The 25,170-nt window shown below is 40.0% G+C and overlaps 1 protein-coding gene across 1 annotated transcript in view; it reads right to left on the minus strand.

Annotated features, from left to right (window-relative positions):
* Window positions 1–3,122: 3,122 nt before the first annotated feature.
* PANK1 (pantothenate kinase 1) overlaps window positions 3,123–25,170 on the minus strand; it is a 68,113-nt gene continuing 46,065 nt past the window's right edge. Inside the window, exons 3-7 of the mRNA XM_007458147.1 lie at window positions 20,827–21,080; window positions 15,628–15,804; window positions 15,000–15,123; window positions 6,471–6,596; window positions 3,123–3,182 (exon numbers count right to left, since the gene is read on the minus strand). Of these exons, the coding sequence (XP_007458209.1) occupies window positions 3,123–3,182; window positions 6,471–6,596; window positions 15,000–15,123; window positions 15,628–15,804; window positions 20,827–21,080 (741 nt within the window). The remainder of the gene's footprint in view (window positions 3,183–6,470; window positions 6,597–14,999; window positions 15,124–15,627; window positions 15,805–20,826; window positions 21,081–25,170) is intronic.

A 25,170-nucleotide genomic window follows, 5' to 3' on the forward strand; every position in this document is an offset into this window, starting at 1 on the left:
GGAAGAGTACATAAGCTGAAGAATACAAGTAAACCTTTCCATGAGTCCTTTATCTGAAACTCTTGAGACCACTTCTGTTTTAAGATTCAGACTTGTTCCCCTTTTTTTTTTTTTAGAAGATGTTGGGAGTAGGAGTTTATTAATTAATTAATTTATTTTGGCTGTGTTGGGTCTTGGTTTCTGTGCAAGGGCTTTCTCTAGTTGCGGCAAGCGCGGGCCTCTCACTATCGCGGCCTCTCTTATTGCGGGGCACAGGCTCCAGACGCGCAGGCTCAGTAGCTGTGGCTCACGGGCCCAGTTGCTCTGCGGCATGTGGGATCCTCCCAGACCAGGGCTCGAACCCGTGTCCCCTGCATTAGCAGGCAGATTCTCAACCACTGTGCCACCAGGGAAGCCCTTGCTCCCTACTTAATTAACACCTCTGGTAGGGTCTCGGGCAGACTCTGTAACCAAACACATTAATAGCTTTGCAACAAAACATGTGAAGAGCCCTCCAAATAATGATAAATAATGCTCAAATCAACTTTTTCTGTCTTGAATTTTTCTGTCAAGAGAAATGTTAATAGTTTGGGATTTTGGAAGTGTGGATATGGGGCTGTAGACGTGTACTAGCATATGCAGATCTGTGTGATGTTTTATGCTAAAATGGATCCCCCACATTCCAGTTTAGAAATCACTGATTTAATGCATTAATTTACAAACATCTATTTTTCTTCCAGCATAGCTAGCATTAATGAAGCTTTTACTATGTGTTAGCCCTTGTGCTAAGCTTTTTAAATACATAGGTAAGAACTACTATTTGCCCCATTTTGTGAGTGAGAAAATTAGGGTTTAGAGAGAGGGTTAGCAGCTTGTCCACAAAGCTTGTCAATAGCTGAGCTGCATCAAAACTGCAGCTGTCTCAGAACCAAAAGTCATGTTCTGGACCACCTGGTCACCCTGACTTCATGGAGTTCAAGATAAAAATTCTTTAGTCTTGCCAAGTTTCTTCAATGATAAAGGAAAGTTTCTATAATTCAAGTGAAAGTAAAAAAATTCCTCAGGCTACAACTCCCTGATTAAAAAAAAAAAATGCTGGCTATAAGTAACCAACATTTAACTGATATTTGTATAACGGAGTAATTTATCTCCTCAGCTAAACCAATGTTTTAAACATTTGTAATGAGAGATCAAGTAATTCCAGATAAGTAAAAAATTATGTAGTCACACTAACTTACCCTGATTTTATTTTTTGCAGAACCATGATCCAAGGGGTGCTATTCCCTAACAGATGAGAGTAGGAATGGCAGAAGAGAACAATCTAAAAAAGGTACTACCACAGAGGATATGTGGATTTTCACACTTACCTTTTTCAAGAGCATCTTAATTGCCTTGAATTTTTTTAAGCCAGGCATAAGTTGATCAAATATAATTGTGATGACCAAATTTTGGAACTCTTTCAGAATAACAAAATACAGTAGTGATCTTTTGCGAATAAGGAGTTAGCTGTATAAGAACAATAAAGCTACATTAAAAAAAAAAACAAACCCTGCATAGGGATACAGCTTCAACTGACGACACAGTGTTTTGGACCTTACCATGCTTATGTGAAAGCTTCAAGTTATGAAATGTAGAGTAGCAAAAGTACAACACATATTCATTTTATGATACAAAAGCAGATAAGATGGACATAAAGGTTAAGAAATGAAAATAACATATACACTAAAAAAAAAAATCACAACAGAAACAGGCTTTATTTCCACCAGACAAGTGAATACTTCCATTAACATCAACTTCTTCAAGACTTGAAGACATGGAAATTAAAGATAGTGCCCAGAGGCAGAGAGGAAAGTTTCATCATGGAGCAATTGTACTGCCCTTCAAAAATCCCTTTCAGCAATATGCTCAATTCAAAAGATTAATTAGTTCTAAATCATTAGATCTCATGTGTTTCAGTATTTGTACAAGACTCTCATTTGAAAGTTACGCATCAGTCCCAATGATATCTTTCAAACAGAAAAAAATATATAGATCAGTATCATAATTTTTTTTTAATTTTAGAAAGTGGGATTGAAATACAGTTTAAAATATTTCAAATAAAAAACTTTATTATTATTTAAGACGCCTTGTTACAAAGCTCCTAGCTACATACATGTACAAAACACAGATATTATCACATGACATCTCAACCCATGACTTCTCCTAAACATCCCAACGTGAACAGTTAATCTACCGGGAGACTTTCCCCTGTAAATCCCAACATCTTGCACAAGGATTTGTTGCCATTCATAGGCTGTGCATGGATGAGGACACTTCATCAGAGAACATTTCAATTTAACATAACCTAACATAAAATAAATCTAACGCAACACTATATGTTCATAAGGGATACGACAAAATTGCATATAATTTTCAACTTTTGCCAGACTCACTAAATTCATGAACAATTTTTCAGAGTTTTCTCTTCAAGGGCACTTTTGAGAGCTTTAGATCTCGTGCTTAACTTTGTATTGAGTTGGTCAGCACCTTGTTAATATGAACAATTACATTAAAGAACAGTATTGGAGGGGGGATGGGGGGACGGGGAGTCATCCGAGGACAGAAACAGGGGGAAGGACTCTCTTTTTCCCTAAGACATTCAAACAGAAAAAACGAGACCCAAAAAGGTAAACAAACAAACAAAGTAGTGTTCACAGTAAAACATGACAGATTTGTAGTTTCATTTGAAACCAACAGCAAATCATGAAACGTCATGAAAAATATAAGTCAAGGTAAAATCTCCTAGAGTAATTACTAAATGAAGTTAAAATTACCACACTGATCAGTAAACCCCAGAAGAAAAATTAAACAGCACTTACATTTCAGGTCCTTCTTAAACATCATACAATTTTTCAAAGTCAATGCATATGATTGGTAGGTTTGGCCACGCTGCACAAATATTTTTTTAAAAAATACAGTATACAGAAAAAACTCTTGTATTCCCCATTTTGAATCATAAGCTCAAAACCCAAGAGTAAAAGATCAGCTAGAAGGATTTTAATTATTTACAAATCCAGCAGGTTCATCTGCCATAATGGCTTGGCTTCCGTCCCACAGTGGCTCTCACCCTCTCCAGCCGCAGAGCTTGGATCCCTGTCCCATCTCTACTGGTCATCAGTCATTTTGAACAGTTCCAGCAGTGCCCCAACAGCTCCAAAATAACCCTACAACAACAATGAGAAAACTACTGTACGATTATCTCTGAACCTTAGTCCAATACCTACTGTTTTTCATAATTCGAGGAATGCTGCCCCCTAATGCTAGAGACACAAGAAACTTAAAACCTGACCTCTGGCATGAAACATAATATAACAACAACAACAACAACAACAACAACAATAAATGCATTGGATATCTATTTGTTTATATACATTAAATAAATTAACTGATGTAAAGTGCATAGAAAAATGTCTGGCACCACAGTGTACACTACATCAGTGTTGACAATTTTTAGGATTTTTAGGATTAGGATTATTTCATTTTAATCCTTGTCATGGCAAAATTCACATTACTCCCATTCCACAGATGAGAAATGGGAGGTAATAAAGTAAATTACCCTTTCAAGGTCACATGAGTTGTGCCAGGGTTCAATCGCAAATCTATCTGACTTCAAAGTTGTAATGTCTCACAAGGTATAGCTCTAAGCTTCCCTCAGTAGATCCTGGAAAGGCATCTAAATCAGCTCAAGTCTCCCTTTGCTCATCTGTAAAGGAAAAGCTCACGTATCTGTGAAAATGAAGGAAGCTGAAAAATGGAAATGTTTAGAGAAGCTGGTTTCCAAAAGGCAAGAGTCTCTACTCCTCTGGTATTTGCCTGACTCAACAGTTACTGCGAAATGGGTGGCATCTGGCAGAACACTACATGGTAGGATCGTTGCCTCCACTGCCAGCTAACCTCTGAGGGCTCACTATATGCTAGAAATTTACATGGATTTCCTCACTTAATTGTCACAATAACTTTATGAGACAAATAATATTATCACCCCATTCCACCAAAGCTAAAACAGAAATGGAGAGGTAGAGTCATTGCCTAAGGTCTCCAAGTCAGTGAGAGCCTGTGCTCTCAACGGCTTGGCTAGGAGACGTCTCTTAGGAGACGTGCACTTACGTAAGTGGAGTGAGTGGGACTGAGTGAGTGAGGACTCCAGGCAGGGCAGGAAGGCCACCTCACCAGCACCTCCCAAAAGTCCTCTCTCCATAATATCCTCCAGGAAGACCTGCCTAAGCGAGAATGAACCTAAGAAGGTAGAGAAATTTCTGAGAAACACCTACAAGGAGACATAAAATTGCTCTACTTTCATCGGCCATAGAGACTGAGTTATGATACTTAGTAACAAACCAAAGCCATCGTTCACAGAGGCCTAAGATTGTACAAAGGGATATGCCTTTTTATCCAGAGAAGTAGGTTTCCCCCAAATGCTAGCTCTTTTTCCTTATCTTACCATCAACTAACTACCTGTGTGCCCTTGTAGATGACTTTTTTTTTTTTTTTTTTTTGCGGTACGCGGGCCTCTCACTGTTGTGGCGTCTCCCGTTGCGAAGCACAGGCTCCGGACGCGCAGGCTCAGCAGCCATGGCTCACAGGCCCAGCCGCTCCGCAGAATGTGGGATCTTCCCAGACTGGGGCACGAACCCGTGCCGCATCGGCAGGCGGACACTCAACCACTGCGCCACCAGGGAAGCCCTTGTAGATGGCTTTTAATCCCTGATGGCTTCCAGGGTTTGTTTTCTGCCTTAGTCCAAGAGGATCTAAACTTAGGGTTGCCAGATAAATGCCAGGTAAAATAACTGTGTCCTATATTTTTAATCGCTAAATATGGCAACACCAGATGGGCTAGAAGAGTGGTCTTTTTCATTTTAATTATTTTTTTAAACAAAATCTCACAAGGGAAATCGGTAATTAAGCAGATAAAAAAGGAGCTGCTCTGGTTGGAGGGAGGGAGAGTGAAAATTCTGAGACTCCACTGCCCTCACCCCCCACAAAAGTTATATCACTTCATGCCTTAGCCTCCTTAAAAAGACAAAAACAAAAACTTTCTTTAGTACAGTCAAACAGTTAACTATTTGGTATTTAACTTCGTATTGTTTTAGATGCTTTAATAAAACAAAACATAGGCTTAGAGAGCTCTAAATAATTTATAAATGCATCAGCAACTTTTCAAATAAATAATTCAGTTTGGAGATGAGAAAAATGCCACAGTAGTTATTCATTACAATTAAAATTTATGACACTCGTTCTCCCAATGTTCTTTCTGCTGCAATACACCCAAGGCTTTGGGTACCTCCCGTGATAAACAGCTGCTCTCTACAGTATTGATTTTAAAGGGGAATAGAAGAGGTGGGAAGATATGAGGGCTCCCCACTCAGTTTTAGAAACCTCCGGTTTGTATTAGTGTAGAAACTGGATATAAGGGACCCTTTGCATTAACTGGAGCGCTCCACTTCTTCTGTAAACAGGCTGCCTAATGGCTAGGACACCAGCCTCTCAAGGCCACCAGGCTACTCGGAGAGAACACTTCTGTTCTCACCAGCTGAGTTGTTTACTTGCCAAGAGTCACCTGTGTTTATCCTCAAATTTGTTTATGACAGTTTGATTGTTAATGTAATAATCTAATGTAATTATATGCTACCTAAACCAATAAAAAGAGTACAAGATGAATGGTCACCTCTTTGAAAATCCAGTTAAATTCTTGAGAAAAATTAAAAAGCTAGTTAACAAGTAAAAGTTGCTAGGAAAGTAGATCTTAAAAGTTCTCATCACAAGGAGAAAGAAAATCTTTGTAACAATGTGTGGTGATGGATGACTAAACTTACACTGACAACCATTTTACAGTATATACATATATCAAATCATTGTTGTGTACCTTAAACTTATACAATGTTATATGTCAATTATATCTCAATAAAAATGGAAAAAAATGAAACAAAGATTGAAAAAGGTAGTCACAAACCACTGCCCTCTATTTAGGTGGATCCTACATATGAAAGATTGGGAAAATCTAGAATGACTCTGCAACCAAATTGCTTCATAAGTATCTTTAATTTCTTGATCTACTTTAAAGAAACAAACCAGAAATCATAAAAGGTGCATAATACTTGTGGATTGTGGAAAAAAAAGAGACAATTACAAAGCTCTGATCAGCAGAACCCATGCTCAAAAATAGGTCTTGGTCCTACATCAAGAAATTGGTGAGTGAATGAACATTTATACATTTTATATTAAAATAGAATGGTAAAAGTAGGGAGATATTTTTCCATGATTACCCATTTAAACTTCTTTTTTTTTTTTAAATTAACCATCTACTAGTCCCGATTGGTGGATAACAGAGCTTCCATTTTATATAATGTTCTTCCTTATCTTTTGCATAAATGCAAACTAAGGAACCCGCTCATATGTTAGACAACCCAAAAACTTCCATGTAGGACAATTAAGTCCATGTGAACTCAACCTACCTCATGTTCCAAAAACAGAGCTTTTAGCTGTCCTTTGGACCAAAAATCCATGGCATAGGCTAGCAGCTTCATGGAGACCATATTGATTCTGAGAAAATTCCCAACAAACACAACTCTGTCAATATTCTGGAAAAAAAAATGAAAGAAAAACAATTGAACCATGACATAAAAATAGGATTTAGCAACAGACCCAATGTGCTGTGTATCACTGTACTCCAGGACCTTGCAGAATGAATTTTTTTTTTTTAAGTAGAATTATTTCAGGATTTCCAAGATGAAGTCAAACAAACCTCAGAATGCATTCCACAAGAACATGAGGGAGAGAATTTGATTGGGGGAGGCAGAGACTAATACTGGGCTCATTTACAGGTATTATGTTAGGCTGCCTTAGATCTGATATGAAATTCAACTCCCAACATTCACATATGAAATTAAAACTGGAGTTCATCTAAATTTGCCTGTGTATTCCTTAAATCCCCCAAACTTCCAACTATAAAATATATTATTACCAACTCATAAATTATTTTTAAAATTTTATTTATTTATTAAAGACATTAAAAAAAAATATTTTGGCCATGCCACGCGGCTCATGGGATCTCAGTTCCCCGACCAGGGATCGAATCTGGGCCATGGCAATGACAGCTCCAAACCCCAACCACTAGGCCACCAGGGAACTCCCAACCAACTCAATAAATTAAATGGCTATGGCATGGTTATTCATCTAACAACTTTGGTCCGGTTGCTCTGTGCCAAACACTGGGAATACAAAAAAGAAACAATACCCACCCAGTCTCTACCTTTAGGATATATGGTGAAATATCCTGTTTGGTCAGTATGTGGGTTACAATATGATAACAAAAAATACATTTATATTTTTGTTGTCACGGATACAGATTTGTATTCTGAACACACCCCTCACACTGAGCTCAGCCTATCTGCCACACAGACACTGCTCACTCCTCACTCACTCACAGAGCCAGTTGCTATGGTTGCTATGCTAAGGGAAGGGAGTCTTGGGAGCTGGCATTATTTTCTGTTCAGTCTATCTAGAGCAACCAGGGTCTGGGAACATCGCCTTCTAACTGTCTCAAGCTTTAACAATACATGAACCCATTAACCACTGTGAAAATTTTCCCTGGGTAGAGGGGTGGGAGGTGGGCCCACGATTAGGGGTCCGGCAGGGACAGGGGAGACCCTGGGTGGGGGTAGGCGTGGAGGAAGGGAAGGGAACGTGGCCAGTGCTTTCCCTGTCCACGTAGGCACCGGGGGGCCTGTTGGGCTCCCAGGCCTAATCCTCTGCCCTGGAGCCTCCCTCCTACCCTGCAGAACCCAAGACTCACCCCACACCCCCACCCATGGCCCCACCTCTGTACTCGGAGACCCCCTCTGAGACCCCCCTCCAACACGCTGGGCATAAACCCCAGCCACACACCCTCACCCAGGTCCTTACCTCCAAACTCTGGAACTCCATACTCCAGAGGCTCCCGTTTGGACGTGCTGCCTCTCCCCTTCTGTGCAGGTCCTAAGCAGAGGCCCCACCCCACGCTTGAGTATCGCCCCTAAGTTCCACCCCCTGCCTAAACTCTGCCCCCCATAGCCAAGGCTTTTTTTTTTTCTTTTTTCCTCTTTTAGATTGGGGTTCTATTTCACCTTGTAGTTGATTCATTTATATTTTCATTTTTTTCTAATAATTCTTTTATTTTTGGAATTTTATTTTGTTCTTTATACTTTGTTATTATTCTGCTCCTTTTGGCTTGTTCCCCCTCCTTTTTTTTTCCCTTTTTTCTGTGGTGGATTTTTTTTACCTTGTTGCATTTGTTTCGATTATATTTTTATTTTTCCTAATATATTTTTATCTTTCTAATTTTATGTTATTTTTTATTCTTTGTTATTGAACTGCTGCTTTTTTTTTTCTCTTTCTTTTTTTTTTTTTTGCCACACTATGTGGCTTGCGGGATCTTGGTTCCCAGGCTGGAGGTTGGGCCTGAGCTCCTGTGGTGGGAGCACCAAGTCCAAACCACTGGACTAAGTGAGAAGCTCAGACTCCAGGGAATATTAATCAGAGTGAGGACTCCCAGAGGTCCTCATTTCACACCAACACCCAGCTCTACCCAACTGCCTGCAAACTCCAGTGTGGACGCCTCAGGCCAAACAACCAGTAAGACAGGAATACAGCCACACCAATCAAAAAAAAAAAAAAAAAGAAATGAAATAAATATGTTACAGATGAAAGAGCATGGTAAAAACCTACAAGACCAAATAAATGAAGATGAAATAGGCAACCTACCTGAAAAAGAATTCAGAGTAATGATAGTAAAGATGATCCAAAATCTCAGAAGCAGAGTGGAGAAAATACAAGAAATGTTTAACAAGGATCTAGAAGAACTAAAGAGCAAACAATGAACAACACAATAACTGAAATTAAAAATACTCTAGAAGAAATCACTAGCAGAATAACTGAGGCAGAAGAATGGATAAGTGAGCTGGAAGATAAAATGGTGGAAATAACTGCCAGGGAGCAGAATAAAGAAGAAAGAATGAAAAGAATTGAGGACAGTCTCAGAGACCTCTGGGACAACATTAAACACACCAACGTTCGAATTATAGGGGTCCCAGAAGAAGAAGAGAAAAAGAAAAAGTCTGAGAAAATATTTGAAGACATTATAGTCAAAAACTACCCTAACATGGGAAAGGAAATAGTCAATCAAGTCCAGGAAGTGCAGAGAGTCCCATACAGGATAAACCCAAAGAGAAACATGTTGAGACACAAATTAATCAAACTATCAAAAATAAAATACAAAGAAAAATTATTAAAAGCAGCAAGGGAAAAGCAACAAATAACATACAAGGGGATGCCCATAAGGTTAACAGCTGATCTTTCAGCAGAAACTCTGCAAGCCAGAAGGGAGTGGCAGGACATATTTAAAGTGATGAAAGGGAAAAACCTACAACCAAGAAAAAATCTACAACCTTACTCTACCCAGCAAGGATCTCATTCAGATTCGACGGAGAAATCAAAAGCTTTACAGACAAGCAAAAGCTATGAAAATTCAGAACCACCAAACCAGCTTTACAACAAATGCTGAAGGAACTTCTCAAAGTGGGAAACACAAGAGAAGAAAAAGACCTACAAAAACAAACCCAAATCAATTAAGAAAATGGTAATAGGAACATACATATCGATAATCACCTCGAATGTAAATGGATTAAATGCCCCAACCAAAAGACACAGACTAGCTGAATGGATACAAAAACAAGACCCTTATATATGCTGTCTACAAGAAACCCACTTCAGACCTAGGGACACATACAGACTGAAAGTGAGGGGATGGAAAAAGATATTCCATGCAAATGGAAATAACAAGAAAGCTGGAGTAGCAATACTCATATCAGATAAAATAGACTTTAAAATAAAGAATGTTACAAGAGACAAGGAAGGACACTACATAATGATCAAGGGATCAATCCAAGAAGAAGATACAACAACTGTAAATATTTATGCGCCAACATAGGAGCACCTCAATACATAAGGCAATCGACAGTAACACAATAATAGCGGGGGACGTTAACACCCCACTTACACCAATAGACACATCATCCAGACAAAAAATAAATAAGGAAACAAAAGCTTTAAGTGATATAATAGACCAGATAGACTTAATTGATATTTTTAGGACATTCCACCTGAAAGTGGAAGAATACACTTTCTTCTCAAGTGCGCATGGTACGTTCTCTAGAATAGATCACATCTTGGGTCACAAATCAAGGCTTGGAAAATTTAAGAAAATTGAAATCGTATCAAGCATCTTTTCTGACCACAACGCTATAAGATTAGAAATCAATTACAGGCAAAAACAGTAAAAAGCACAAGTACATGAAGGCTAAACAGTGCACTGCTAAATAACCAAGAAATCACTGAAGAAATCAAAGGAGAAATAAAAAAAATACCTAGAAACAAATGACAATGAAAACAAAATGATCCCAAACCTATGGAATGCAGCAAAAGCAGTTCTAAGAGGGAGGTTCATAGCAATTCAAGCTCACCTCAAGAAACAAGAAAAATCTCAAATAAACAATCTAACCTTACACCTAAAGCAACTAGAAAAAGAAGAACAAAGAAAACCCAAAGTTTGTAGAAGGAAAGAAATCACAAAATCAGAGCAGAGATAAATGAAACAGAAACGAAGAAAACAATAGCAAAGATCGATAAAACTAAAAGTTGGTTCTTTGAGAAGATAAACAAAATTGATAAACCTTTAGCCAGACTCATCAAGAAAAAAAGGGAGAGGACTCAAATCAATAAAATTAGAAATGAAAAAGGAGAGATTACAACTGACACCACAGAAACAAAAGACCATAAGAGACTACTACCAGCAACTACATGCCAATAAAATGGACAGCCTGGAAGAAATGGACAAATTCTTGGAAAAGTACAGCCTTTCAAGATTGAACCAGGAAGAACTGGAAAATATAAACAGACCAATCACAGACAATGAAATTGAAACTGTAATTAAAAATCTTCCAACAGGACTTCCCTGGTGGCGCAGTGGTTGAGAGTCCGCCTGCCGATGCAGGGGACATGGGTTCGTGCCCCGGTCAGGAAGATCCCACATGCCACAGAGCGGCTGGGCCCATGAGCCATGGCCACTGAGCCTGCGCATCCAGAGCCTGTGCTCCGCAACAGGAGAGGCCACAACAGTGAGAGGCCCGGGTACCGCCAAAAAAAAAAAATCAAAAAAAAAAATCTTCCAACAAACGGAAGTCCAGGACTAGAGGGCTTCACAGGCGAATTCTATCAAACATTTAGAGAAGTGTTAACATCCATCCTTCTCAAACTCTTCCAAAAAATTGTGGAGGGAGGAATACTCCCAAACTCATTCTACGAGGCCACAATCACCCTGATACCAAAACCAGACAAAGATATCACCAAAAAAGAAAATTATACACCAATATCACTGATGGACATAGACACAAAAATCCCCAACAAAATACTAGCAAACAGAATCCAACAACACAGTAAAAGGATCATACACAATGATCAAGTGGGATTTATCCCAGGGATGCAAGGATTCTTCAATATATGCAAATCAATCAATGTGATACACCATATTAACAAATTAAAGAATAAAAACCGTATGATCCTCTCAATAGATGCAGAAAAAGCTTTTGACAAAATTCAACACCATTTATGATAAAAACTCTCCAGAAAGTGGGCACAGAGGGAAACTACCTCAACATAATAAAAGCCATATATGACAATCCCACAGCCAACATCACTCTCAATGGTGAAAAACTGAAATCATTTCCTCTAAGATCAGGAACAAGACAAGGCTGTCCACTCTCACCACTATTATTCAACATAGTATTGGAAGTCCTAGCCACAGCAGTCAGAGAAGAAAAAGAAATAAAAGGAATGCAAATTGGAAAAGAAGAAGTAAAGCTGTCACTGTTTGCAGATGACATGATACTGTACACAGAAAATCCTAAAGATGCCACCAGAAAACTACTAGAACTAATCAATGAATTTGGTAAGGTTGCAGGATACAAAATTAATGCACAGAAATCTCTTGCATTCCTATACACTAACAATGAAAGATCAGAAAGAGAAATTAAGGAAACAATCCCATTTACCATTGCAACAAAAAGAATAAAATACCTAGGAAAAAACCTACCTAAGGAGGCAAAAGACCTGTGCTCAGAAAATATAAAACACTGGTGAAAGAAATCAAAGATAACATAAACAGATGGAGAGATATACCATGCTCCTGGATTGGAAGAATCAATATTGTGAAAATGACTATACTACCGAAAGCAAGCTACAGATTCAATGCAATCCCTGTCAAATTACCAACGGCATTTTTCACAGAACTAGAACAAGAAATTTTACAATTTGTATGGCAACACAAAAGACCATGAATAGCCAAAGCCATCTTGAGAAAGAAAAACGGAGCTGGAGGAATCAGGTTCCCTGACTTCAGACTATACTACAAAGCTACAGTAATTAAGACAATATGGTACTGGCACAAAAACAGAAATATAGATCAATGGAACATGATAGAAAGCCCCGAGATAAACCCCCACACATATGGTCCCCTTATCTTTGACAAAGGAGGCAAGAATAGACAATGGAGAAAAGACAGCCTCTTCAGTAAGTGGTGCTGGGAAAACTGGACAGCTACATGTAAAAGAATGAAATTAGAACACTCCCTAACACCATACACAAAAATAAACTGAAAATGGATTAAAGACCTAAATGTAAGGCCAGACACTATAAAACTCTTAGAGGGAAACATAGGAAGAACACTCTATGACATAAATCACAGCAAGATCTTATTTGACCCACCTCCTAGGGTAATGGAAATAAAAACAAAAATAAACAAATGGGACCTAATGAAACTTCAAAGCTTTTGCACAGCAAAGGAAACCATAAACAAGACGAAAAGACAACCCTCAGAATGGGAGAAAATATTTGCAAACGAAGCAACTGACAAAGGATTAATCTCCAAAATTTACAAGCGGCTCATGCAGCTCAATATCAAAAAAACAAACAACCTAATCCAAAAATGGGTGGAAGACCTAAATAGACATTTCTCCAAAGAAGACATTCGGATGGCCAACAAATACATGAAATGATGCTCAACATCACTAATCATTAGAGAAATGCAAATCAAAACCACAATGAGGTATCACCTCACACAGGTCAAAATGGCCATCATCAAAAATTCTACAAACAATAAATGCTGGAGAGGGAGTGGAGAAAATGCAACAGTGCATTCCCTGCACTGTTGGTGGGAATGTAAATTGATAACAGCCACTATGGAGAACAGTATGGAGGGTCCTTAAAAAACTAAAAATAGAATTACCATATGACCCAGGAATCCCACTACTGGGCATATACCCTGAGAAAACCATAATTCAAAAAGAGTCATGTACCACAATGTTCACCACAGCACTATTTACAATAGTCAGGACATGGAAGCAACCTAAGTGTCCATCGACAGATGAATGGATAAAGAAGATATGGCACATATATACAATGGAATATTACTCAGCCATGAAAAGAAACGAAAGTGAGTTACTTGTAGTGAGGTGGATGGACCTAGGGTCTGTCATATAGAGTGAAGTAAATCAGAAAGAGAAAAACAAATACTGTATGCTAACGCATATATATGGAATGTAAAAAAGTGGTACTGATGAACCAGTGGCAGGGCAGGAATAAAGATGCAGATGCAGACGTAGAGGACAGATTTGAGGGCACAGGGGGGAAAGGGGAAGCTGGGACGAAGTAAGAGGGTAACATTGACATATTTACCCTACCAAATGTAAAATGGATGGCTAGTGGGAAGCTGCTGCACAGGACGAAATCAACTTGATGCTTTGTGACGACCTTGAAGGATGGGATAGGGAGGGTGGGAGGGAGGCTCAAGAGGAAGGGGATGTGGGGATATATGTATACATATAGCTGATTCACTTTGTTGTACAGCAGCAACTAACACAACATTGTAAAGCATTTATACTCCAATAAAGATGTGAAAAAAAAATATTGTGAAAGGAGGATGTCTCTCTTGTAACCCCAGAGTTCAAAGGAAGGGCTGCCATCCACCTATTATAAAGACTGCCTCATACCCTGTTTAACAGTCCACTATTCAACTAGAAGGGGGTTGGAAAGGGTTTCTGCAGTACCTGTAATGTTCTAATTCTTGATCTGTGTGGTGGGTATTAGGTGTGTGTGTGTGTGTGTGTGTGTGTGAAAATTCGTCAGGCTGTATACTTGTGATTTGAGCCTTCTTCTGTATGTATGTCATATTTCTCTTAAAATTTATATTTAAAAAAAGTCTACTACTGACGCTACTAGATTCTTTAGTGTTTCTTCTACTATTACCTATTCCATGCCCCCTCTTTCTTGTCTTCCTAATACAATTCAGTTGTATTACACATCTACTTTACACATCTTGTATTTCAGGAGAGGGTTCCATTCTTACCAAAGGAATTTTGCGGTGTTTTAAAACATAGTACCAAAGCTTGGTCTGTCATCAGGTCCACCCTTTCTTGTGCCTGGGGCTCTGGCTGGCCTCAGCTGTAGCAAGCTCTCTGTGCTTTGATAGCCCTGTACAATGCTGCTTGAACTCCATGCCACAAGGCAACACTGTAAAGAAGCTGAAAGCAGAGAGAATATCGAATATTGCAAGTGGAATGTTTTACCTGCAATTATTTGCAAGGATGCAGAGAGATTTTCGCCAGCCTTCATTAGGTGTGTGTCCATGAGGTTGGAGAGGTTATGGTATAGATTGTCATTTTTACCATGTTTCCACAGTTAGATGGTTTTGTTTGTCATCATCTAGTGCCTACTTAAAACTAAAACATACTCCTGTCCCTCCCCGCAACACACGCCCCTCATGTTCTACCAGGTGTGACTACGAGGAAGGGCAGGTTTCCTAAGGATCTGTGGTTTTGTGAGGGTCAACAGTTATTGCACTGCCAAACGATGTTTACGAATGACACATGGCTTTCCCTAGGTTAAGGCCTTACCTCATTCAATGCACACATCCGAGCAATGGAGCCAATGTTGTTGGTGATGGTGACCAGGGTGGCTCGGGCGAGGTCTTCCTTGCTGATGGAATCTCGCTTTTCCTTACTCATCATGTTGCCAAAGCTATGTTGGAAATAGTAGCGAGAGTGTTCAAAATCATCCTTAGGCAGGCCCCATGCTTCCACCAAAGTACTGTGGAAAGCTTTATGAATAACTCTGATTGAGCTCAAATGACCTGATTTGGCTACCATGGTTTACAAGCAGACAGGATTACGGTATGAATGGTTGGCTGCCCTTTTCTTAATAGGGACAAAGCAGCACGGCTATTAACGGGGGAAAAAAAAATTTAAATGCCTCTAGATATCTGGACAAGAATGGAACGGGGGAAACTGTTGCAGTTTTCCAGAACCTTCTTTCAAAGCTGCCTTATTTTAAGCACAAGCGTCAAGAGCTAAACATCCCAGTGCTTCATCAAGGGCAGGAGATCAAGTCTGAGCTCCAATACCATAGATCCTTGCACCAGGCTGGTGGGTTGACATTTAAAAAGAACAACATCTAAATGAACAGCCAGGGTGGAGAGGTTGCCTTGTGTTTAATCGCTACTGCTCCTAGCTACTTAGTCTCTACCTTGATGCTACCGCAGATCCTTGAAGGCCAAATCGTTCATAGTCTCCTCCGTAAATGTCCTTCACCAGCTTATCAACATTGGTGCTGTCGCCTTTAGCTGCCATTTCCAGAGCTTCTTCAAAGGTCTCACAACCAGTCAGCAAGCAACATAGGCCTAGGAATGTTCCACCTCCAAGACTGAAGGAACAATAAGGTTTATTTTTTAAGTTTTACTTTAAGAGATGCCCATCCAAGTCCCCAACTACATCAAAATCACTAATATGGGTTAATAAGAACAGAAGAAAAACAAAGGGGCACTTGAATCAAAGTGCTGTGTGAAAAAGAGCTTTAGGGTGGATTGGATAAAAAAAGAGGGCAGAGACTGAAAGATACATCGAGGAAAACTCGCCCTGAAGTTTAAGAACAAAACCAGAGAAAGACTCTCACTGATTTCCGTTGTGAGACCTTGAACTAGCCACTGACCTAAGCGCTTCATGCAGTCTTCCCACCTATAAAATGGGGCCAAATCATGATCTATCTCCCTTATTTGGGTGGTCTGAAAGCAGCAAATAATCAGAGAAATGACCTCTATTAAAAAAGAAAAAATACAAACATATGTAGCTAAACAAATACTTAGAAAAAGAAACTGTGTGTACCTGAAGCATAGTTCATACCTATAGAGACAAACTCTGGTGACAAAACTGAACTGGGACGCTGCCCAGAATAGCTGGCCTCCAAGCTGTATCCTTCATCTGACCTTGCTTCTCTAGCAGAAATAATTTCATTTAAGCTCCTCAAAAATTTCAAAAAGGAAACCACCGATGGATCTCATATTGGATTTTTTTCTGGTAAACTCTAGAAAAGGTTATTAGTACTTTACTTACCACCCAGTAGTCAAAAACTAGTAACAAAGATCTTAAAATGGTTTCAGTGCTCGAACGATGTTTTAAAAGCTTTCAGTTGTTTGGGAGGAAATTCTTCTAAAATAGTCTTTTGAGAAAAAGTTAGAAACCAATTATGATAGTTGAAAGTGAACTCAATTGTGTATAAATATCAAAGTTACCTGAGGGGAAGTAAAGCAGATTCAGAGTAAAGCAGTCACCAGTGAGCTCCTGGCAGGAAAGAGAACTGATATGGCCATGAAAGGGCCTTACTCTTTACCTACTAGACAGAAGAGCAAATGCACATCAATTTGTTCTGAAGCCTCAAGAGCTGCTAGCCCTGGGAATTCGACATGTGTTTGGCTACTGGCTTTTAAGAGAAAATTCAAGTTGAGACCGAGGTTACTTTTAAAACTTAAATTTGAAAAAAGAAAATTTAGGGTAAATTATACTGACTGTCAATAACTGTTACCAAGAAGGCACCAGATTATAGACACACGGTTCTTTAAATCACATCTAAGGACTAACTGTGATATTTCTTAAATAGTGATTCTTACAAAAATACATACTTGATTGAAATGATGGGTTCTCATGGAAACTTAGGTAGCTGGGCACAAGTCACAATATCCAAACTGTAGGTGCAGTACCACAAGGACAAAAAGAGCTCTGTGGGCATTACTGCCTTGACACCTCAGTCACAGTAGAACGTTTGGATTCCCTTTAAGAAAGTTTGTCTTCATTTACATTTAACATGGCACCTCATGCGATGTCGTTAGTTTCAGTCTACCCTAGAAAGCTAGCGTGGTTTAATGGGAACACTTTTTGGTTTGCGTGTCATCTGACTTTGCCTTGTTTTCTCTCTTTATATTCTTTTAAAAGGCTTGGCTCACATTTCTAGTCCCTACCTTTCATCCACACTAATAACCTTTCTTTGAATATCAGGTGTTTGTATTCATCAAGGTGTTCAACAACCAACTCCAAACATAGGCACCTGAAGACACTGGCTGACTTAGAAAGAAGGCAACTCATCATCTGATGTGTTGGTATGAGTGAAAAAGGACACGGGCTTTGTATGACTGGAAAGTGACAGGTGACTCCAGACAAAGAATCGGAGCTGAATGGAGAAAGCGAGCATGAATCGGCACAGCTGGAGCACTGCAGATAGGAGGAAGGAATGCACGGTTGCAGAAAAGCACTTTATTGACCTCCTTAACCTGCTAACCACTCTCTAGTCTAGTGATTCTCTTGCTCATAATCAGATACATGTTTGTTTCAGCAGACACACAGCAAGATCCTCAGCAAATCAGAGACCAAAACATCATTTTGTTTTTAAAACCCAACAAACTTGTAGTGAGGAATTTTAGGAAGAAGTATTCAATTACTTAATTATCCATATGCCCTTAAAACTGATTCCAAAAGAATGAAATAAGCTGCACTGTTCATTTCACTGAAGTTTTAAAATTCTTTTCATTCTTCTTTTAATAGATTACACATTCTAACTATGTTAGCTGTTAAGTTCTGTTTTTTCAGATGACTTCTATAATAAAATTGGAGTTGGTCAACAGAAATGTTGCTACTAACCTAGGATGCAGTGAAGTTACACACAACACTGAAACAAACCATTTAAAATCATATGCTTAAAAGAAAACTGACATCCTGTAACGATGTGGCTTCCTAAAAATAAAAATGCTTAATGGGAAAATAGGGTATAGGAGAATAACAAAAAACCTAGAGTTAATAGCTATCACAGTAGGAGTAGCAAAATTAAAACTGAAGCCTTTGCTTAAATCAGTGATTCCCAAAGTGTATTCCACACACTGATGTTCACTGCTGACCAAAATACAGGCACACCTCATTTTCCTGTGCTGCCCTTTATTACACTTTGCAGATATTGCAGTTTTTACAAATTGAAGGTTTGCAGCAATCCTGCATCCTCAAGTCTATCAGTGCCATTTTTCCAACAACATTTGCTCACTTTGTGTCTCTGTGTCACATTTTGGGTAATTCTCCCAATAGTTCAAATTTTAAAATTATTATTATAGTTGTTATGGTGATCTGTGGTCTTTGGTGCTGCTATCGCATAAGGATTATTACCCACTGAAGGCTTAGATGATGGTTAGCATTTTTTAGCAATAACATATTTTTTAATAAAGGCATATACATTTTTAAAACATAATTCTAGTGCACACTTAATAGACTACAGTACAGTGTAAACACAACATATATATGCACTGGGAAACCAAACAATTTGTGTGATTCGCCTTATTGCGATACTCGCTTATTGCGGAGGTCTGGAATGGAACCTGCAGTATCTCCGAGGTATGCCTGTAGTTTAGCTCAGTGGTTTTCTAACCTGGATCAAAAAAAAAACCTTTGGCAGAACAACTCTGGTTGGACAAGGAAGATCTGGGGCCCACAGACTTGATATTTCATTCCCCTCCCCCACCTGTGGCAGCCCCAGAAAGGGCTCTCTAGTAACCTTCAGTCTCCTGTAGCACCTTTCCAAAACTACTGGTTAAAGAGAGCTTGTAAGGAAGCTTGGGCATCCACACAGGATTTGGTGATGATTGCAGATCAGTGATCATTAACTGGCATTTACCAATAACTGGAATGGATAGGCGTTATTGCACATGTGACAGATGCCAAACGTCACAATTTGGCTCATTATTCGAAGACAACACAGATCCTTGGAACCCCCAAGTTTGAGAGAGTGTAGCTGTGATATAATTCGCGAATTTGTTAAGTGTTAATGAACAAAATTATAAATGTGTCTAATTCTGGAAAATGTTTAGCGTGTTACCTTGAGACTAGCTCTACTAATTCAATGGTTCCTTTGGGGAAGCAGTCTGTAGTTTCTTAAAACTTATACCTTTCTCAGGAGATCACTCTCTTAAGGTAAAACCAGCTCAGCCGAATTCTTCATTTGTCGCGGACAGTTCTGACGGTCCTAATGAGGCCATGGGGCCAGTTGTGATTCTCACGTGAGCAAGTAAGGTTAGTGCTGTATTCTCAGTGAGAAAATGTATTGACTAGTGGTAATTAAGGTACACACAGAAGCCTATATTCTGGACACAAGCGGGATCAGTCAGAATGTGTGGTTCAGGGTTTCTTAACACCACTAACTGTTAACATTTGGGGCTTGATACTTTTTTGCTGTGGGGGACTGACCAATGCACTGTAGGATATTTAGCAGCATCCCTAATCTCTGGTCACTAGATGCCATTATCACTGCACCTCCAGTTGTGACAGCCAAAAAGATGTCTCCAGACATTGCCAAACGCCCCCTGGGGGCCTCAGTCTTCCCTTCCCCAGTGGTGAACCACTGATATCTGCAGAACCCATCACAAGTCATGTCGATACAGGAGAAAAGCAGTCCTCTCCTTCTAACGGGTGAGTAGAACCGCAGAATTTCAGTACTGGAAAAGCCTGTAGAAACTAAGAAATGACCCACTCACTTCATGGCACAAGCAAGGAAACTGAGGCCCAGAGAAGTTACATAATATCTTCATCTATCAAAAACAAGGGTTTCAATACCACGTTTCAAAGCACACACCACACAACACTAGTTCCTTAAGTTGTTCCTCCAAAACTGGGTTCTGCGGTCCAATAAGTTGAAGAAACACTTCATACCAAATCTTCTTATAAGTAAGGAAAACCTGTTTAATTTTGTTTATTCGACAATTTCTCAAAGACTTCTGACCCTGGGGCTTTTGCCCGTGTTGAATCCCCATTAACAGGAAGCTGAGCCCACGTGCCCTTGCGGAGTGTGTACATTAAGAAACATGGTACTCTGCTCTGCTCTAGTTGCAGGGCTGTTTTCCTGTCCACTGCACTCCCAAATTCCCTGTGAGGTGTGCTGACTATTCCAGTTTGCAGCTGGAGCATTTGCCTGAGGGTAAAAAACACTCTTTGTAAACCCAATCTGGCTCTCTGACTGGAACAACTATTTCAAGCAATTCTTCCTGTGCTAGGCACCAAGCTAATTCCAGAAAGAAGCCCTCTTTGACCATCCCACGCATCCTTCCACCTGGATTCTACTGTGCTTGTGGTCCCTGCCATTCACCTGGCACTTAATATGTCTGCCTTTGGGAAAATTTCTGGTATGTGCAACACTTTTCCCCACAACCTCACCAGTTTCCAACCAAGGCTGTGTTTTATTAACCTTTCTATAAATCACCCTGTGTAACATATCCAATAGATCCTTTTTGGTTGGCTGAGGAGGGTAAGATCTTTCTTTTAAAAATGTATTAAATATAAATAACCTTTTCAGAAAGTGGTCTTCAAGGAAGAGGCCTGGGTTTAAGCACAAAAAGGTTCTTCTAGTGGAAACCACATTTACCTGGTCCCTGTAACTCTTTTATAGTTGTCCTTGGAGTACACTGCTAGGATGCTGACACCTGAGCCCATGTTCACCAGCAACATAGGGTACGGGTTATCCAGACAGTACGGTCTTTTTTGACACAATTCGGGATTTGTGGGATTTTCAAAATAGTAACATTCCGGCTTGCCGTTGAAGCCAACAGAGTCAACGTAAAGCAGGCCCTGAATCAGACAGTCCAGTTCGTCCAGTTTGTGGAGCTGAAGGTCAGCAATCTGAAAGAGAAGGAGCCCTTGTGAGAGAGACCACTACCACCTCAGGGGAAGCCCCCGAAAGCTTTCAGCTGAACTTAACATGTGTCATGAACAGGAAAAGCATGGAAACATCCTTCAAGTACCATGCTGTGAAATCTTGTTGAGAACCAGTCATTCCGCTGGAAAGGCAGCCTTTACCGGACGTCGTGTCTACCCACGGTGCCTGCCGAGAGACAGGACCCTACCTGATAGCTGGCAAGGCAGCCACTAGCACGTGGGGTAGGCAGAAGGGCTGCCCCTGAAAGTTACGTCCATGTCCTCATTTTCAGAACCTGTGAATGCTGCCTTATTTGGAAAAAGGGTCTTTGCAGGTGTGATTCAGTGAAGAATCTTGAGATGCAGAGGGCATCCTGGGTTATCTGGGTGGGCCCTAAGTCCACTGACAGTTTCCTTATGAGACACAGGAAAGATCTGACAGACACAGAGGAGAAGGCTGTGTAAAGACGGGAGGCAGAGCCTGGAGAACTGCACCAGAGGCCAAGGAAGGCTGATGGCCACCAGAAGCTGGGAGAGGCAAAGGATGGATTCTGCCCAGGAGTCTCTGAAGGAAGTGTGGTCCTGCCAACACCTTGATTTCGGCCCTCTGTCCTCCAGAACTATGACTGAGTAAATTTCCGTTGTTTTAAGCTGCTAGGTTTGTGGTAATTTGTTAGAGCAGTCACAGGAAGCTAACCCAGCATACCTCAGGGTGAGGTGAGTGAGAATGTTCTGAAAGCAGAAAGGCTCCTACACTTCTTGGCAGGATACGGGGTCCTGAGGGAGACATGTGAGCCTGGGAGCTGGGGACAATCTCCTCTGAGCCCACACAGCCCAACACTCCTTTTCCCAAGCCTGGGCTTTGGAGTTCGACAGACCTGGCTTTGAAAGCTATAACTCCAACACTTAACTAATTGAGGGATGTGGGGCAAGTTACTTAACTTCTCAAGCCTCAGTTTCCTCCTCTGTAAAATGGGAATAATACCCACAGTGCAGTACTGTGAAGGTTACGTGATAATAATATATGTAAAATGCTAACACAGGGCTTGGCAAGTGCAAAGGACTCAAAAAATATTGACTCTTTTATTAATAGCTTGAGGTGGTCCCAGAGTGTCCTTTCATGCTCCTATGAAACAAAAACTCCTATTCTCCTGTACGGGGGAAAAAAGTAAAGGGGAATAAGCTGGCTGAGGGCTAGCCTTAGCGGAGCATGGGTACTTTGCATCCTCAAAAGTTTATTCATGATCAAGAGTGATATTACTGCTGGTCCAAAAAAAAAAAAAAAAATCTAACATTCACCAACATGAAACTGAGCCAATGATGGAAGATCATTTTTAAGTTCTAATTTAAATTTTAAAAAATCTCTTTAAGAAAATAATAACTGGTATTTATTATTTACTATATGCCAAGCACCTGTACTAGATCATTTAATTCTCACAAAAACCCTATGAGGAGGTATTGTTATCCTAACTCTATGGTTAAGGCTCATAGAGCTTAAATAATTTTCCCTAAGTGATACAACTAGCAAATGCCTCCTAATAACTTGCTGTTCTTCTCTTGTCTTCATTCATAATGAGTCCTGCTTCTGGGATCTGGAAACCACCTACACAACTACTATACTTACATATTTTGCCCCAAAGGCATCATCATCATTATAAAAGTTAATAGCTAGAAGAAAACTTCTGACTTTTTGTCACTCACCTGAATGTCCCATTCAACAAAAATCCACTGAAGCTATACCTGCAGAGCAGACTTAGTTAGAATAGGTTACCAGCAAGGTGGTAGACGTTTTCTTTTTTTTTCTAACATCTTTAAAAATATGGAACGCTTCACAAATTTGCGCGTCATCCTTGCGCAGCGGGCATGCTAATCTTCTCTGTATCGTTCCAATTTTTAGTATATGTGCTGCCGAAACGAGCACTAGACGTTTTCTTGATACAGAGAAACAATCATTCTAAATGATACTTGGTGATAAAGTACATCTATCTCATAAGTGATTTTTGAACATTTCATTTTTCACCAAGTGGAAATTTGGGGTGAGATGCATGTCATGATTCACGTGTTCAGGGGGTAATACTATAGGTATAAGGCTATCTGGAGACCTAAACACTATAGTGACACAGCCATGTAAACGCTATCTTCTCATCCTCCGGGATTCCCTGGCCCTATCAACATCTTCCAACGCACTCACAGCGTGGGTCACATTCTGGCTTGTTTTTGGTTCAGTGGGTGACCCTGAGCACCACGCTCAAAGGCCTGTCCATAATAATGGCTTAATAAACATTTCTTAAATGGAACAGGGAAAACTGTCCCCTCCTGGATCACCACAAACTTAAAAGTAGCGATTTCATCACCCAGTCTTGGGGCCATAGGTTCACCTGCTTAAAAATTAATCGGAGGTCCATCAACAATATTGACAGCAGTGCCCAGAACCAACATCACAAACACGAACAGTGACACCGTCTGTTCAGGGGACATCCTGAAACTATGTTCGGGAAAAAGAAAATCCTGTCAGGGCAAGTAAACAAAGCACGTAGCTTTGCTCTGAAGGGAAAGATCTCACCTTTCCCCTCAAAATCACTTTCAAATAAAGTGCTAGCAGCAAACGAACATCTCTTCCATAACATTTTACTGAGGGATGGATATTTCTGAAGCCTGAGGTCATGCATCCCCAAACTGGGAAACAGAAATATTAGTCACTTTCATGGAGACCTATGGAGACCTCCCTCAAAGGTCTTTTCCATCCAGGAATAGGGACAGGCTCCCAACTCATTACTTGGATGGTATGTTCAGATCCCAGCAATGGAGAAACACTCTTTCTTTGGGTTTAGTTTTCTTTATACCAGGGTAACAAAAGCAAATGCTGCAGGAGCCAATAAAGGAGTGAAGTCCCTTGACTAAATGTTAAAGTAACAGAATAATGGGGATTGTGGCACACAAGACAATCCACACATATTTAAAATTCACTGCAGCCCGTTGTTGCCATGTGGTAATAAGGGCTTAATGTTGCCAAATGATTCTATTTCTCAAGAGCTGGAAACCCAGATTTTTATGTGAAAACTTCCAATTTTTAAATGCTGGCAGCTAGTTTTAAATTAAAAAAAAAAAAACATCAGATCCAGCAAACATGCAGATGAAGCTTCAGCTAATGTGAACATAACCTTGTCACCAAGGCGTGCTGGTAAATGTTTAACAACCAGCTCTCTGGGAGCAAATGTCCTGGTTTATAGCATTTACCAATTTCCATGGTATAGTCACTCCCACCATAGCCAACTTCAAGCTACCAACACGACGTCACTAAACACAGCGTTGGGAAGACACAATGTGCTCTCATGCACACAATGGGCTCTCGTGAGCCAGTAGGAGCTAACTTCAGCACCCCACTGCTTGTGACTCTCCTTAGCACTTTTGGAAAGTATGAGTTCTGCCAATTCCTAAATCATTAAGCTTAAACAATTCTCCAAACTTAACACCAACAAACCAAACTTGCCCTAAGACTCAAACTCTGTAAATAACGGAAGTAGGGGAAGAAATAAAGTAAAAAAAATAATTTTTTTTCAAACTACTACTATGATAAACTAACTTTGCTTTGCCTAGTCCCAAAGTCACCCAAGCAAGCATGGGTGCAGTGGGGTTCTCAAATTTTAGGTGCCATCAGAATCACCTGGAGGGTTTGTTAAATCACAGATCGCTGGGTCCCACTCCCAGAGTTTCTGATTGCATGTCTATCAATATCGCAGGTGATGCTGATGCTGTTAGTCCTAGGACCACACAGACTTTGGAGCTGAAGAGCTGGGATTAATGCATGACCCCACTACAGTACAGTGACAACAGGCCTTCAATAAAATCACACACTCTCCCCAACAGCAGCTGCCTTGGCTAACCTGCAGGGCTGTTTTCAAGAATCCAGTGAGATGGCTGTGTGAACATGCTTTGGAAACATGAGTTATACATGAATTTTACATAAGAAGTAAAATAATTCAGGTCTTCTTATCTCAAGTTGAAATACATTTGGAAACATCATTTCCAAGCCGAAAACTCTAATTTCTCAAAGGAATTCAGTGATTCCCTGTAT

Source organism: Lipotes vexillifer, unplaced genomic scaffold (assembly GCF_000442215.2).
Source record: "Lipotes vexillifer unplaced genomic scaffold, Lipotes_vexillifer_v1.1 scaffold191, whole genome shotgun sequence".
NCBI classification, from domain to species: Eukaryota; Metazoa; Chordata; class Mammalia; order Artiodactyla; family Lipotidae; genus Lipotes; species Lipotes vexillifer.